The sequence below is a fragment of the Mustelus asterias genome, chromosome 10 (genome assembly GCF_964213995.1).
Source record: "Mustelus asterias chromosome 10, sMusAst1.hap1.1, whole genome shotgun sequence".
NCBI classification, from domain to species: Eukaryota; Metazoa; Chordata; class Chondrichthyes; order Carcharhiniformes; family Triakidae; genus Mustelus; species Mustelus asterias.
In genome coordinates, this window is record NC_135810.1 from 121,240,360 (window position 1) to 121,257,927 (window position 17,568).

Genomic DNA, 17,568 nt, shown 5'->3' on the forward strand with positions numbered 1-17,568 from the left:
TTGAAGCCATCAGCAGATTTTACTACAGATTTGATTTATTGTCAGATGTATTGGGATACAGCGAAAAGTATTGTTTCTTGCACGCTAGACAGACAAAACAATGTTCATAGACTACATAGGGGAGAAGGAAAGGAGAGGGTGCAGAATATTGTGTTGCAGTCACGCAGTGTTCGAGGAAGATCAGCTTAATACACGGTAGGTCCATTTAAAAGTCTGATGGAAGTGGGGAAGAAGCTGTTCTTGAATTGCTTGGTATGTGACCTAGGCTTTTGTATCATTTCGTATCAGGAGTCATACCAAGCTGTGACGCATGTGGAAAGGACGCTTTCTCTGGTGCATCTGTGAATATTGGAGAGAGTCGGAGCGGACATGCTGAATTTCCTTAGCCTCTTAAGAGGAGGCATTGGTGGGCTTTCTTAACTGTAGCATCAGCGTGGAGAGACCAGGATAGATTGGCGGTGATCTGGACGCCTAGAAACCTGAAGCTCTCGACCATTACCACTTCATCTCTGTTGATGCAGACAGGGTCACATCCTCCACTATGCTTCCTGAAGTCGATGACTAGCTCGTTCCATTTACTGACTTTGAGGGAGAGATTATTGTTGCCGCACCATTTCACCAGATTTTCTATCTCATTCCTGTACTCTGTCTCGTCATTGTTTGAGATCTACAGTGGCGTCATCAGCAAACTTGGAAATCAAATTGGAGGGGAATTTGGCCACACAGTCATAGGTGTATAAGGAACATAATAAGGGGCTGAGGACACAGCCTTGTGGGGCCCCGGTGTTGAGGATGACTGTGGAGGTGGTGTTGCCTATCCTTCCTGATTGCAGTCTGTGGGTTAGGAAGTCTAGGATGCAGTCGCTGCAGGAGGAGCCCAGACCCAGGCCATGGAGTTGGGAGATGAGTTTTGTAGAAATAATGGTGTTGAAGGCTGCTGTAGTCAATAAATAGGAGTCTGACATAGGTGTCTTTGTCATCTAAGTGTTCCAGGGTTGAGTGCAGGGCCAGGGAGATGGCGTCTGCTGTGGACCTGTTGTGGCAGTAGGCCAACTGTACTGGATACAGGCAACCTGGGAGACTGGAATTGATTCGTGCCATGACTAACCTTTCAAAGCACTTCATAATGATGGATGTCAGAGCCACCAGCCGATAGTCATTAAGGCACGTATCCGGTTTTCCTTTGGTACCGGGATGATGGTCGTCTTCTTGAAGCAGATAGGGACCTCAGATTGTTGTAAAGAGAGGTTGAAGATGTCTGCGAATACCCCCGCCAGCTGGTCATCGCAGGATCTGAGTGCTCATCCAGGTACCCCATCCGGCCAGTCACTTTCTTTGGGTTAACTTTCAAGGCGGCTGATCTGACATCTGCGATGGTGACCTCGGATACTGGTTCAACTGAGGCTTCCAGGGCGGATCATGTCTTCTCGTTGCTCAAAACGGGCATAAAATACCTTGAGCTCATCAGGAGGGGTACAATGTTACCCCTTCCGGTTCCATTTACTGACCTTGCTTTCATCTTATAGCCTGTTATGTTGTGTAGACCTTGCCATAATCTGTGGGTCTTCATGTGGCTAGCCCATGACTCCAGCTTACTCCAGCTCTCTCTTGGCATTTTTGATAGTTCTCCATGGATCGTATCTGGTTTCCTTGCATAGGTCAGGGTCACCCAACTTGAACGCCTCAGAATTGGACTTCAGTAAGCAGTGGATATCCCTGTTCTTCCATGGTTTCCGGTTGGGAAACACACGGATTTGCTTCTTTGGCACACAGTCTTCTACACACTTAGTAATGAAGTCTGTTACTGTAGTGGAGTACTCATTCAGGTTGCTCAGTTCTCAAACATCGACCAGTCCACTGATTCGAAGCAGTCCCATAGAAGATCATCCAATTCTTCAGACCAACATTGCGTGACTTTCTTTATTGGATTCTCCTGCTTCAATTTTTGCTTGCAAGCCAGGAGCAGCACAGTGGCCTGATTTGCGAATATATAAACGGGCGATGGAGCGGTATGTATGTCAGATTTTTAAGCAGAATGCAATTAAAATATTTTTTAAATCTCCAGTTTTCATAAATTTTTGTTCAATCTTAGTAATTTGAGGAAACCAAATTTAGATTGGGTGAACACTAACTGAACTCAATTCAACAGCAGTCAGGTAAGATGTGCTGACATGAGAATTTCAAAGCGCTATTTGCTGTCTGGTTGTACTGAAGACTGTTTTTAAGTGGTACTGCATCTGTAAGAGAAAACATTTCATAAACCTGCAGAAACCATAGGACAGCAACAGAATTCAAGTACAGTGTTTAATGGGGAGAAAGAAAGCAAACAAAAATCAGACAAGTCCAACTGAAGGCCCCAACTTGCGGCCTCAACCTTCACATGAACTCCTTTCCCTCCTTGACTATCATGCCAGGTATTTAGAAATTCTTAATTCAATGATAACGTGCAAATCATCTTTATCTGGTAACATCACACTTAGAAGAATAAGAAGAGTAATTTGGCTTAAGATGCAATCAAGTAGCCTGATTTGTACGACTGTTTACAATTCAAGTAATAACAAGAATACCATAAAGGATGTGACTGTACATCAGTGGAATACAGTTCAGTAAAGTATTTCACAGGTACCAGAATCAGATTCCAAACACCTCGATAAGGAAGCTACATTCTTCATTTTCCATATTTAAAATCACACTTTGCATTTCATTTCTGAAGTAACTAGTGATAGAAGGGATAAAAACAGAAAACGCTGGATAAACCCAGCAGATCTGACAGCATCCGTGGAAAGAAACTGAGCTAATGTTTCAGATTTAAATGACCCTTTGACAGAACCCGAGCATTTTCTGTTTTTACTTGAGATTTCCAGCACCTACAGTATTTTGCTCTTACTTGAGTGGTAGGAGGGCTTCAACAACATCATCATAATGTTCAGTAACATACCTCAACAAAGCAACAGAAATGGCTATGTTTAGCTATTGGTGGGATGCAGGGTTGAGATGGTTCTGTCAGCGAATCCCCATGGAATTTGCAACTGCATTATTTTTATCTAAATAAAAATAAATGCAGTATAGTCTCTCTTCAGTATCCAGTCAGAGAAAAGTCTCTCTGGAACCCAGTGGTGCAATTGTTTTGATACTGGAGTATTGCACTTATGTTTTAGATTTGGAGTCAGCCCAAACTAGTGGGTGTAAAGGACTTGCACAAAGTGAATTTCCAGCAGGCATATAGGCTCATCGGTATGAAACTACCTATCAGATATTCCATGGTGCAAAGCAGGAAAAGGCGATAAATGCTACAGGCAGTATTGAGTCACAATGTTGGAGAGGAGAAAAGTGAACTTGACAACTATATTAAACCTAAACTGGGAATGCTTCATGTTAACACTAGGTGCATAATACGCAAGGTATTCCATTTGGCAGATCTTGCATTCCTTAGTGAACATGAAACAAGCAAAAAATTATTTATTTAGCAAATCCCAACATTTTAAATGGCTAGTTTAGGACTGGCAATTAGTACATGCAGAGTCATTACTGCTAGCAGCAGAGTTGGACAACACGTCAACTTGAAAATTCTCATCCTTGTTTGAAACTTACTTCATGCTCTCCCTATCACCAAGCTTCTCCAGCCCCACAACCCTGCGAGATCTTTGGGCGTGTCCAATTCTGGCCTCGACACTTCCCCGATTTTAACCTCTTTGGCTACTTTGGCTTCAGCTGCCCAGATATTCTCTCCCCAAACCCTTCTTTCGTCATTTATGAGACTCCTTAAAACCTACCTGGTCACGTAGCTGTGTCAGTTTTTGTTTGGCGACACTTGCTATATTTTACTACACTAAGATGCTATTGGCGCAAGGTACTATTGAGACTAGGAAACTCTTGTTGGAGGTCCTGCAAATAAACTTTACATTGCTTAAAAGTAAAAGGGGTCTGTTAAATGTGCAAGCAAGTCGTCCATCTGATGCCCCTCAAGTGTTTTAAGTAAGAGGGGCTCACCATTCCAAACAGCTCAGTAAGGTTTCACCTGCAAGCCTCTAAAAAGTAGATGATTATGCCATCACCCGAGGTCACCATGGGAATCTAAAAACAGAAGTTTCAACTTTGCTATGCCAAATTATTTCTTCCCATAATAAAAACGTATCTGCAGCAACTCTTTAGATTACCTTTAAAGATCTTTGCATCATCACATAGATGTAAGCTAAAGTAGGTGTCCAGAAGATGAGAACCATTCTTGTTAAATATATTTCGTGCTGCAATACTTCGCAGGTGTCGAAGCCGTCGCTGAAACAAAAAACATTTGAAGAGTATTTAGGCAATTCAATTTGTAGTCTTGGTTTTCACAAAAACATTTATTCTGCGCCAATTCATCTTGTCACTTGCGCAGTCTGAATATTAAATAACAATGGACTTTAGAAATTTCAGATTCAGTCCGCAAAAAGCATTTGTGAACTCAACATGACTTGATCATCTGCTAGTTTGTATGGTATTTTTAGAGATATATGTTTTTCCCTCATGTGCAACCAAAGAACAAAACAGCACAGGAACAGGCCCTTCGGCCCTCCAAGCCCGCGCCGCTCCCTGGTCCAAACTAGACCATTCTTTTGTATCCCTCCATTCCCACTCCGTTCATATGGCTGTCTAGATAAGTCTTAAACGTTCCCAGTGTGTCCGCCTCCACCACCTTGCCCGGCAGCGCATTCCAGGCCCCCATCACCCTCTGTGTAAAATATGTCCTTCTGATATCTGTGTTAAACCTCCCCCCCCTTCACCTTGAACCTATGACCCCTCGTGAACGTCACCACCGACCTGGGGAAAAGCTTCCCACCGTTCACCCTATCTATGCCTTTCATAATTTTATACACCTCTATTAAGTCTCCCCTCATCCTCCGTCTTTCCAGGGAGAACAACCCCAGTTTACCCAATCTCTCCTCCAACTTCCAACTGGTCAACTTCCAATTCATATTCAAGTTAAATGATCCAAAATGCTATCACTATATACAGCAGAGAGAAAACATGCAGAATAAAGAACATGGATTTATGTAGGACCTAGAACCAGTTACAGCACAGAAAGAGGTCATTCTGCACCAGCCGAAAAAGAATAAAAAACTAGCTGCCCATTCTCATCCTTAGGATGTACCGAAGCACTTAGGGAGTCAATGAAATACTTCTGAAGTGCAGTCAGTTCTATTAGAGCAAATGTGAGGCCAGGGTGCAATGAGCAGTAAAGAGTTAATTATCTGATAAAATGCTTTACCAAGGGAAACTCATTTCCTCTTTAAATAATGCCTTTTCCATCCATGCAAGATGGTAGATGAGCACTTTGGCTTAATCATAGAATCACTACTGTAGAAAAAGCTATTTGGCCCATTGAGTCTGCACCAACTCTCTGACAGAATATCTTACCCAGACCCTCTACCCAGGCCCTATCCTGGAATCCAACACATTTACCATGGCTAATCCCAACTATCCTACACATTTTAGGAGACTTATGGGCAATTTAGCATGTCCAATCCACCTAATGTGCACATCTTTGGATAAGAGGGAAGGGGGGTGGGGGGGGTGGGGGGGGCAGGGTTTAAGATGGAGGAGAAAGGGCAAAATCTAAAGTTGCCGAACTCAACATTGAGTACCAAGGGCTGTGCAATGTGCCCAACTGGAAGATGAGATGCTGCTCCTCCAGCTCACACTGGGCTTCACTGGAGCACTGCAGCAGGCCAAGGACGGACATGAGAGAATGAGAGCAAGGTGCTGCTAACCTTTCCTCCTAAGACCAAGTCAACTTATTCCCACCACTTGGAACAAAAACCACCAATACTGCAGCGTCATATTAAGCAACTCAGACAAATCTCATGAAAGACAAAAAAATTTAATTAGACTGCTCTATGAACTCTCAGCTCAAGTTAAATACAACTCAAATCCTTGTGACAATTCAGTGCACCAAGCAGCTGGATTCAAAGAGAAACATAAGCAATCAACAGTGGGTACATGTGAAAAATGCAACCTATTGGTTGTAAGGGGTGTTGAGACGGCCCTGAATTGTTAAAGAAGTCAAATAAATGCAAATCTTTCTTTCCATCTGCCACGTGGCATTTTATGATAATTGAATACAGGTCAGCAGATTAAAGCATTTTGAACTAATTTACATTCCGGATGCACAAAAGGAAGAAATAGTTAAACTGTAGAAACATGCTTGGCTATGATACACAAACAAATTATTTTTGCAACCCCGACTGTGCTTTTGGGGAGTAAACAAAAATCAACTAACATCACAGGATTGTTGTGTGGGTCTTCAGTCACAATGTGATCAATAGCTCCTACAAATCCAAAACTTCATGAATAAAACATGACATAAAACTTCACCTTTTATTATTCAGTGTCTATTTAAGGGAAATCTCATGTTTGCAGACCAGATTTTCTAATTAAATATGCTTGTATGAGGTTGGGGCAAGACAAATTCTATAGAGAAGGCTTCAATCTTTAAATGGCCTTCAATGGCAGAAACTCAGCACACAAGCAATATAAAACTAGCTAAATTTATCAATTATGTCTCAAGCATATTTAGGAGCATGGAAAGGCCAACAGGACAAGCAAAAAACTTAGCTTGCTTGCTTTCTGTCCTGGTCCCCCCCATGCCGACACTATAGTTAAGAAAGCCCACCAATGCCTCTACTTTCTCAGAAAACCAAGGAAATTTGGCATGTCAGCTACAACTCTCACCAACATTTACAGATGCACCATAGAAAGCATTCTTTCTGGTTGTATCACAGCTTGGTATGGCTCCTGCTCTGCCCAAGACCGCAAGGAACTACAAACGGTCGTGAATGTAGCCCAATCCATCACGCAAACCAGCCTCCCACCCATTGACTCTGTCTACACTTCCCGCTGCCTCGGCAAAGCAGCCAGCATAATGAAGGACCCCACACACCCTGGACATTCTCTCTTCCACCTTCTTCCTTCAGGAACGAGATACAAAAGTCTGAGGTCACGTACCAACCGACTCAAGAACAGCTTCTTCCCTGCTGCTGTCACCGACTTTTGAATGGACTTACCTTGCATTAAGTTGATCTTTCTCTACACCCTAGCTATGACTGTAACGCTATATTCTGCACTCTCTCAATTCCTTCTCTATGAACAGTATGCTCTGTCTGTATAGGGTGAAAGAACCAATACTTTTCACTATGTTAATATATGTGACAATAATAAATCAAATCAAAAATTATACCACCAGGAGTTCTGGATATCAAATTCAAACTTTTTATAGGGTTTCATGCACCATGAGCAGATTTAGTGGCGAATTAAGATAGTGGTTGCAGTTTGTTACCGGTCTTCCCACTACCATCCTGGAAATTTGGGCCTCAGTGTGGGCACAAAAGAGGACTTACAATAAACGTGGACATGATGAGATGTTACATCTGTTACTAAAGATGACTTGCATCTGAAAAGCACCTTTTGCAACCTCAGGATGTCCTGCCAGTAAGATTAAAAAATGAAGTAGTAATAACACTTAAATAATGACCTGATAATGTGCTTTTGTGATGTTGGTTGTGGGATAAACATTGTCCATGACAATGGATGTTGTTTAGGCAAGGACTTCCCTGTTCTTCTTTGAATCATGTCACGGGATCTCTTCAATACACCAGGAAGGATGGAGGGGGCCTCGGCTTAACACTTTATCCAAAAGGGGTCCCCTTTGACAGTACAGCATTCTTTCAGTATAGCACTGGACTGATTCTCACTTGAGCAAAGTTTGTGCTCTGACAAGGGGTCACCCAGACTTGAAACGTTGGCTCTATTCTTTCTCCACAGATGCTGTCAGACTGCGGAGTTTTTCCAGCATTTTCTGTTTTTGTTTCAGATTCCAGCATCTGCAGTATTTTACCTTTAAATTCTCTGTTAAATGTGGGCTCTGTTCTGTTTCTTACGCGGAAGCAGCTATGCTATCAACTGAGCCACAGCTGGCAGCTCCAGCAACTGTGTTCAGATTTGATTCAAGAGAAGGAGGAAGTTGTGACTGAAGAAGAAAATACATTCAATCCATTGCAATCCAGCTCAGATTGCATTTAAAAATGTGCACTAAATTACCATGCCAGGCCCAGTTTGGGTCTTGGAAATAGTTATGCTAAAGTTAAAAGTGTTTTCTTTCCTTGGCAGAATCATCCAAAGTTAATGATTTAAATTGCTTTGCGGATGGTTCCCAAAGCAGCATAATTGTCCAGTGGAAGCTAGTTCTTCTGGAGAATTGCCAGGTAAGCCCTTATTTGAGAACTTCCAAAAGGGAATTCCTTGTGCATCCTTGGGGTACCCCCGCCGCGCTGCGCCCCCGCCCCCCCCCCCCCCCCCGCAAATCTGATGTTACAGAGCCAGAAAGTAACAGACCCCTATCAATCAACCCCTATCTCTTTCTTCCTTTTTACATTCATGTATTTTCTTTCCCATTTAGTATTAGTACTTTCCTAGATCATGTCCCCTAATTTGAAGTACTTTGCATTGTACTTGATCTGTCACCTGACTGCCTAACACTTCAATTTATTCAAATAGCCCTGTCGTTTACCCTGTTCAGCTTTGACCTCTGCCAACTTTATTAGCTTGCATCACTTGTACATTTAACCATTGTGCTGGTGATTGATTCCTAGCTCCAGATCACCTCGGAAAATAATAAACAAGAAATGTCATTTTGGAGGTCTGGTTACAAAGAATAAGGAAGAAAAGTACAGCACAGTGATCATTATTTTTTTACTTTTATCTCAGCTGTAATAAGGTAAAGTTTATTTATTAGTGTCGCAAGTAGGCTTACACTAACACTGCAATGAAGTTACTGTGAAAACCCCTTCATAAAAATGTGATTTTTCCTTCACTAAAAACTTGTTGTACAAGACACAGGTAAGGCCACACTTGGAATACTGTGTGCAATTCTGGTCACCCTATTATAGAAAGGATATTATTAAACTAGAAAGAGTGCAGAAAAGATTTACTCGGATGCTACCGGGACTTGATGGTTTGAATTATAAGGAGAGGCTGCATAGACTGGGACTTTTTCCTCTGGGGCGTAAGGAGGCTTAGGGCTGATCATCTAGAGGTCTATAAAAGAATGAGGGGTGTAGATCAGCCAGATAGTCAATATCTTTTCCCATAGGTAGGGGAGTCTAAAACCAGAGGGCATAGGTTTAAGGGGAGAGATACAAAAGTGTCCAGAGGGGCAATTTTTTTTTTTTTTTTACACAGAGGGTTGAGAGTGTCTGGAACAAGCTGCCAGAGGTAGTAGTAGAGGCGGGTACAATTTTGTCTTTTTAAAAGCATTGAGACAGTTATATGGGTAAGATGAGTATAGAGGGATATGGGCCAAACGTGGGCAATTAGGACTACCTTAGGGATTTAAAAAAGGGGCGGCATGGACAAGTTGGGCCGAAGGGCCTGTTTCCATGCTGTAAACCTCTATGACTCTATGACTCTGATTGTTGAAGATTTTTGTTCAGCTTCTAAATATGCACAAGCAATGTTTTCGACAGAGTGCTGAAAACAGCATTATAAAAAGCAAGCAAAGTACAGAACTAATTGCTTCTATTTCAGATTTCCCAGAAAACAATTTGTTTGCACAGAAACATGCCATTCGCAAAGGACGGAACAAGCAATATCTCAAAACTGAAGTTAGTGAAATCCAGCGAACTTAGGATGCCTTGGTTTTAAAAGTTAATTTTTTTGGCTGATGGAAGTAAAGTAAATTTAACTTCCAGCAACTTAGAATTGAGCAAGGTTTGAAAAGTTGGTATACCATCTGTCAACAGTATGCCATGTTGAAAAATTTCATCTTGATTTATCCAAAATGGATATTGCTCCATCAAAATTCATAAAGAAAACAACAGTCACATTCCTACTTCCTATTGAATCTACTTGAACCACTCTTTCAGATGTCTTCCAGGACATAACAGCATACTGCACAAAATGACAACGTCCCCATTACCATTTTTTTTTTTGGCTAAGTCAGTGCAAGGGTGCCAAAATGTTGACCATCCCCAAGGAGAACTTCAACTCTTGCTCTGTTCTTCAGTACAACCACCTGTTTTATTGCCTGTACCTTTTCTTGTAGGGGGTGCAAGCCTTTACATTGACTCCAAATCCTAAATACATGACCTCATCAGCCTGAAATGTACATTTTTCTTTTTTCAAGTGAATACCAGCTTCCTGGAATCTTGAGACTTTCCTCCCAATTGGTGTTCTTTGGTGATGCACCTGTTATCAAGGCACTGTCCAGATACATGACTATTCTTGGGATCCTCTGCAGAAGGCTTTTCATGGCCTGTTGAAAGTTAGCACATGCAGATGAAATACCATCATTGCGTGCAGTTCTGGTCACCTCACTATAAGAAGGATGTGGAAGCGCTGGAGAGAGTGCAGAGGAGATTTACCAGGATGCTGCCTGGTTTGGAGTGTCGGTCTTATGAGGAAAGGTTGAGGGAGCTGGGGCTGTTCTCTCTGGAGCGGAGGAGATTGAGGGGAGACTTAATAGAGGTTTATAAAATGATGAAGGGGATAGATCGAGTGAACGTTCAAAGACTATTTCCTCGGGTGGATGGAGCTATTACAAGGGGGCATAACTATAGGGTTCGTGGTGGGAGATATAGGAAGGATATCAGAGGTAGGTTCTTCACGCAGAGAGTGGTTGGGGTGTGGAATGGACTGCCTGCAGTGATAGTGGAGTCAGACACTTTAGGAACATTTAAGCGGTTATTGGATAGGCACATGGAGCACACCAGGATGGTAGGGAGTGGGATAGCTTGATCTTGGTTTCAGATGAAGGTCGGCACAACATCGTGGGCCGAAGGGCCTGTTCTGTGCTGTACTGTTCTATGTTCTATGTACCAAAGGGTAACCTTGTATACTGGAAGAAGCTTTGTGTGTATTAATGGTGACAAATTTCCCAGAGTCTTCCTCCAGTTCAAGCTGCTGGTTTGCATGACTCAAGTCCAATTTTGTGGACTGGAGGCCTCCTGCCAGTTTTGCATAAATGTATTCTATCCTAGGGAGAGGATATCTATCTATTTCAGCAGCCCTGTTCAACCTCAATTTGCAATCGCCACAAATCCTCACTGTGCTGTCAGGTTTTAACACTGGGACTATTGGCGCAGCCCATTCGGCAAACTGCACCAAACAAATTTGGTATTGATTCAGGGTTTACAAATTTTGGCCTTAACTGCTCATATGTATCCTAGCTCTACTTACACAAGAGTTCATGGAAAACCACTATAAGTGATGCTGAATATTTCCAGCCAATTCAACTTGATTTGCTTCAGCTAGTCATGTTCCATAAGGCTAGGCCTCTGTCCTTTTGTTACCATCAGGGGTAGCTGGGCAGACTGGCGTTGATACCGTGCCCACTATCTTCAGTGCCTCCCCTGTATAGGGTGCTAACTTGGCCATTGTACTGCTAAGCCTCATGGGTTGCAAACCTCCCAGTAAATACTTGCATGTCTGCTCTCCTATAACTGTGGTCAAAGCGCCTACATTGACCTTCATAGTTAATGGACGCCCGTTAACTATAAGGATGATTTCAATGGAAGATGTTTTATTTAACTTCACATTGTTGAGCTCATAAACTTCTTATCCAAATCTTCCTCAAGCCTTTTCACTGGAGTCTGTTTTTTTTTCTGGGAACAAGGCATTGTCTATTTGACCCTGCATCTGGTTTGTATGTGGCCCTTCTGATTGTATCTGAAAACAAATGAACTCTTTACATTTGCATCTGCCTTGTGGATGGTCTCCCCCACAATGATAACACTCACCAAACCGGTGTGGCTGACTACTTCTCTTTTTCTCAGGCTCTACAGTGCCCTCACTACTGGTATTGAGCCACTGATGTTTCCTGCCAAATTCGATTAATCTTACCTTGGGAGTTCAAAAGCGTTCTGTTCAGCGCTTTCAGTTACTTGAGCCAATTCAACCACCTTGCCTATGGATATTTTAGTTTCTGCCAGCATCGTCTTTGGAATGTTCAAACTATTAATACCATATACAAGACAGTCATGTAACATGTCATTTAAGGATGGGCCAAACTGACTCCCATAGGTCCCTAACAGCTGAATGGAATTCATAGTACTGCATAATAACAGAGGATTGAGGATTATAGTGGTCCTTAATAGTGCAACTAGCTGGTCAAAGGATTTTGTAATTGGAGCCTCCGGAGATGTTAGGCTTCTTACAAGGTGATATGTTTGTGGGCCACAAAGCGCGAGTAGATGATGAATTAGAATGGTTTTAACTCAGCGATCCATGCTGAGTAAAAAACAGATTTCTCAAAATTATGCAACAAAGTCCTTAATGCTGTCAGCGGGAACCCTCACTCCTTTGTACTGAACTTCAATTCAAATTGCAGGGTTGAAAGGCATGTCTAACCCAATGCACTACCCAGTTTCCTTAATTCTATATAAATAGGATGTACTTCAGTGAATACAAATAAGCTGCATTGAGAATGTGCATGTTTGAACAGGAGTATTGCAGTACATCAGTAAGGAGCCAACATGATTTTATAAACCACAGAAACATAGCTTGAGTGCTTCAGAGATGCCATGATTATCCCCATATTAAATTACTAGCGAGCTCTTTCCTCTTACGTTAAGGTGTATACATTTAGAATTGACCTGTATTTTTCCTGCTTCATTGCAGAACATAGTTTATAATGTATTGACATAAGGATTGGAAAGCAGAATGGGTCAAAATAAAGGAAACACTTGAACCACTAAAGGTTCAGACTCATTGTGGCAGAAGTCATGCTGCATGGTGAAATGACAAGGTTTGCAGCGAGATATCATTTGCTTTGTGGCGACTGTGGTTTGACAACATTTTGAAGCACGATTAGTTGGCAAAGCGTTCTCAACATCACAACAGCAACTATTGTTTCTCCCCCCCCAAAAAAGCTTTGATGTTGCTCTTTGTTTTGATGTTAAAGTTCAGCTTTGCCAACAAAATAAACCCGCTCAATATCTGAGCACACAGAGCCCTATTTGCATTGCCCTGTGATACAAGTCTACAGGTCAGACAAATAAAGGCAGGCATAGCATACATCAACATCTGAGGTAACATTGACAAGAGTCACTTCGTCATGTACATAAAAACACTGCAGGGAGCATCACCCTTTTACAGTGGAAATAACGAGACTTCTGGCAGAGTTAGTTCAATTCATTTGCACCGATTTCGGCTTCCGACTGCTGGCTAGGTCAAATGAAGCACCGAAAGAAAACGAGCGAGAAATGCAATCCAATAAGCCCCAGGAACATTTTAATTGCGTAGAAAAGAAATTTAACGTGCTAGTTAATTTTTTGGACTTGAGCCAAGTGCCAGCATTGTAGGTCAAATTGTAATTTAGATTCAGACATTTTACTCTTCCTAATACGGTGAAGTGAGAGCCCATGAGTTTATAATTGGGCAGCAAAATACTCATGATCCCAACTGTGAGGTAAAGTGACACCATTGAGCTAGCTTCTCCACTGACACAAGTTGATGTTCAAATAGAAAACAGAGACTCTAACTTTTCTCTCTTCCTCAGAGACCAGTGGGTTTTGTGATCGACAATGGAGTCAAGGGTTATGGGGACAACAGGCAAGAAAAGGGAGTCTTGATCACAATCAGATCAGCCACACAGCCAATATTTTACTGAACGGCGGAGGAGGTTTGATGGGCCAAATGGCCTACTCCTGCTGCTACTTATGTTAAGATGTATCTATATAGAGCCTTCACCATTTAAGACATCCGAAAACTATTCACAAGAGTGGTACCAAAAACACTTGACAGACAACCAGCCATATATTAGGTTTGACCAAAAGTTTGGATGAGGAGCATCTTAAAGGGACACATGTATGAAGGCAAAAGGAAGGGAATTCTAAAGCTTGGACAGCTGATGGCACGGCCAGGATAAGATGGAATTAGTCAGAGATGCTCAGAAGGCCAGAATAGCAAGAGCCCAAGTATCTCAGTGAGATGCAAGGCTAGATGAAGTCATAGAGATCAGGAGATGGGGAAGGCCAGGGAGAGATTTGAAAATAAGGAGCAGAATTTTAAAATCAAGATGTTATTCAATTAGGAATCAACAGAGGTCAGTGAACACAGTGATAGTGGATGAAAATGTGTTGGCGATGCTGGAATACTCAAGCCTAGAGATAGCAGTAATTCGGTCAATGGCATTATAACCGAGAAAGTAAAATTTGAACAGTTTTTAAGTTTAAGTCTATTTATTGGTGTCACAAGTAGGCTTACATCAACACTGCAATGAAGTTACTGTGAATAGCCGCCACACACCAACACCTGTTCGAATACAAGGGGCATCTGGACAAATACATGAACAGGATGGGAATATAGGGATATGGTCCCCGGAAAGGTAAGGGGGTTTTAGTTCAGATGGGCAGCATGGTCAATGCAGGCTTGAAGGGCCAAAGGGCCTGTTCCTGTGCTGTAATTTTCGATGTACACTGAGGGAGAATTTAGCATGGCCAATGCACCTAACCAGCACGTCTTTCTGACTATGGGAGGAAACCCACACAGACATGGGGGGAATGTGCAGACTCCTCACAGACAGTGAGGTAAGCTGGGAATCATACCCAGGTCCCTGGCGCTGTGAGGCAGCAGTGCGAACCACTGTGCCACCGTGCCACCCACTACCACCATATGTTATGCCAGTGTGTTTCAGTTGGTAGCTCTCTCCTCTCAGTTCAAGTTTTGAATTAAAGTCGCACTCTCGCACGAATAATCAAGACCAACATAAATGCATTGAATAATTCTAAGGCAGAGGAAGAGGAGTCATACGGATTTAAAACCTTAACTTTTGTTACTTTCTCCACAGGCCCTGCAGACCTGCTGTGTTTTTCTAGCATATTCTGTTTTCATTTCATATGTCCAGCATCTGCAGTATTTTCCTTTTAGTTTAGACAGATTCTTGTTAGGCAAGGGAATCTGAAGTTATCGGAGGTTGATGGGAACGTAGAATTAAAAGCACAATGAGATCAGCCATGACATTGATGAATGGCAGAAGAGGCTGGAGAGGCCAAGTGGCCGACTTCTTTTCAATTACTAGGGGACATAGGTTTAAGGTGCGAGGGGCAAGGTTTAAAGGTGATGTACGAGGCAAGTTTTCTTTTTACAGAGAGGGTGGTGGGTGCCTGGAACTCGCTGCTGGGGGAGGTAGTGGAAGCAGATACGATAGTGACTTTTAAGGGGGCGCCTTGACAAATACATGAAAAGAATGGGAGTAGAGGGATATGGTTCCCGGAAGGGTAGGGGGTTTTAGTTCAGTCGGGCAGCATGGTCAGTGCAGGTTTGGAAGGCCAAAGGGCCTGATCCTGTGCTGTAATTTTCTTTGTTCTGCTCTTATTTTGTATGTTCATACATTCACTGTTGAATGAGACCTTACGCTGAAGCCCCACCTGCCCTATCGGATGCGCATGAAAGATCCATGGTGCTATTTTGAAGCGCATCAGGGGAGATTTTCCCATGGCCTGGCCAATAGTTATTCCTGAATCAACGTCTCCACTACAAATTCTGATCTTTATCACATGGCTGTTGATGGAAACTTGCTGTACACAAACTGTTTGCAGCATTTCACATGACAGTAAATAATTGATTAGTGCAAAAACAGAAGTACAGACACGTTCGATACATTGACAAGAGAACATGTTCATTTGAGATGTTTATAAAATCATAATCTTTGAGAAACAAATGTACACAGGAGACAGCCTGTTTTCACAATGTCATGTGAGTGATCGGGTTGACAATTCTGGCTTGTTCTCGGCCATGGCCTCAACGACTTGCATTTTGGGCCAGTTTGCAGGCCACTTGAGGGGACTCTTACAGACCATTCTCAGAATCGCTAATCTAGACTAATTCCAGATTTTAATTGAATTCAAATTTCACCACCTGGAGTGGTGGGATTTGAACCTGGGTCCCCAGACCATTGCCATCGTCTCTGAATTACGAGTCCAGTGACAATACCACTATGCTCCAGACAGTACAAATCAGGAGGATTTAACAATTAAAGTCGGATCCCTCAGACTGCTCTAAGGAATAGCAAGCAGTCATGTGACTGGGAGCACATGACCAATTAAAGGAAACATTTTGAACAAAGAGACAGTCGGGTATGTAAAAACGAACATTAAGTGAGAAAGGGGAGTTTTTTTGTTGCACTGAATTCATAACTATACCCTTAATTAAGTTGCTACTCCAGTAAGAGAAGCAGTAGTCAAACAAGCCCTGGTTAAAAGTAACCTTTACAAGTACTGACCAGGACACAAGAATTGCAGGAACAGGAAGCAAAAGCAAAATGGGCAAGAATTGTACTTCATTGCAAAGGGAAACATTTTCTAGCCAAATTATAAAGTAACCATGTTTTGATTTGATTTATTGTCACATGTATTAGTATAGAGTGAAAAGTATTGTTTCTTGCTCGTTATACAGACAAAGCATACCGTTCACAGAGAAGGAAAAGAGAAGGTGCAGAATGTAGTGTTACAGTTATAGCTAGGGTGTAGAGAAAGATCAGCTTAATGTGAGGTAGATCCATTCGAAAATCTGATGCCAGCAGGGAAGAAGCTCTTGAGTCGGTTGGTACGCAACCTCAGACTTTTGTATCTTTTTCCCGACGGAAGAAAGGGGAAGAGAGAATGTCCGGGCTGCGTGGTGTCCTTAATTATGCGGGCTGCTTTGCCGAGGCGGCGGGAAGTGTAGACAGAGTCAATGGATGGGAGGCTGGTTTGCGTGATGGATTCGGCCACATTTCCGACCTTTTGTAGTTTCTTGTGGTCTTGGGCACAGCAGGAGCCATACCAAGCTGTGATACACCAGAAAGAATGCTTTCTATGGTGCATCTGTAAATGCTGGTGAGAGTCGTAGCTGACATGCCAAATTTCCTTAGTCTTCTGAGAAAGTAGAGGCGTTGGTGGGCTTTCCTAACTATAGTGTCGGCATGGGGGACCAGGACAAGTTGGTGATCTGGACACCTGAAAACATGAAGCTCCCGACCCTTTTTACTTCGTCCCCATTGAGGTAGACGGGGGCATGTTCTCCTTTACACTTCCTGAAGTCGATGACAATCTCCTTCATTTTGTTGACATTGAGGGAGAGATTATTGTCACCGCACCAGTTCACCAAATTCTCTCTCATTCCTGTACTCTGTCTCGTCATTGTTTGAGATGAAACCCACTACGGTGGTGGCATCAGCAAACTTGAAAATTGAATTGGAGGGGAATTTGGCCACACAATCAGAGGTGTATAAGGAGTATAGAAGGGAGCTGAGAACACAGCCTTGTGGGGCACCGGTGTTGAGGATGATCGTGGAGGTGGTGTTGTTGCCTATTCTTACTGATTGTGGTCTGTGGGTTTGGAAATTCAAGATCCAGTCGCAGAGGGAGGAGCCGAGCCCCAGGCCACGGAGTTTGGAGATGAATTTTGTGGGAATAATAGCGTTGAAGGCTGAGCTGTAGTCAATAAATAGGAGTCTGACATAGGTGTCCTTGTTATCTAGGTGCTTCAGGGTTGAGTGCAGGGCCAGGGAGATGGTATCTGCTACGGACCTGTTGCAGCAGTAGGCAAACTGTA

General features: G+C 42.7%; 1 protein-coding gene across 2 annotated transcripts in view; it reads right to left on the reverse strand.

Moving 5' to 3' along the window:
• Nucleotides 1-17,568, reverse strand: part of uvrag (UV radiation resistance associated gene) — a 331,221-nt gene that overhangs the window by 301,019 nt on the left and 12,634 nt on the right. For both annotated transcript variants that reach the window (XM_078222567.1, XM_078222566.1), the window contains exon 2: nucleotides 4,158-4,275. In XM_078222567.1, the coding sequence (XP_078078693.1) occupies nucleotides 4,158-4,275 (118 nt within the window). The remainder of the gene's footprint in view (nucleotides 1-4,157; nucleotides 4,276-17,568) is intronic.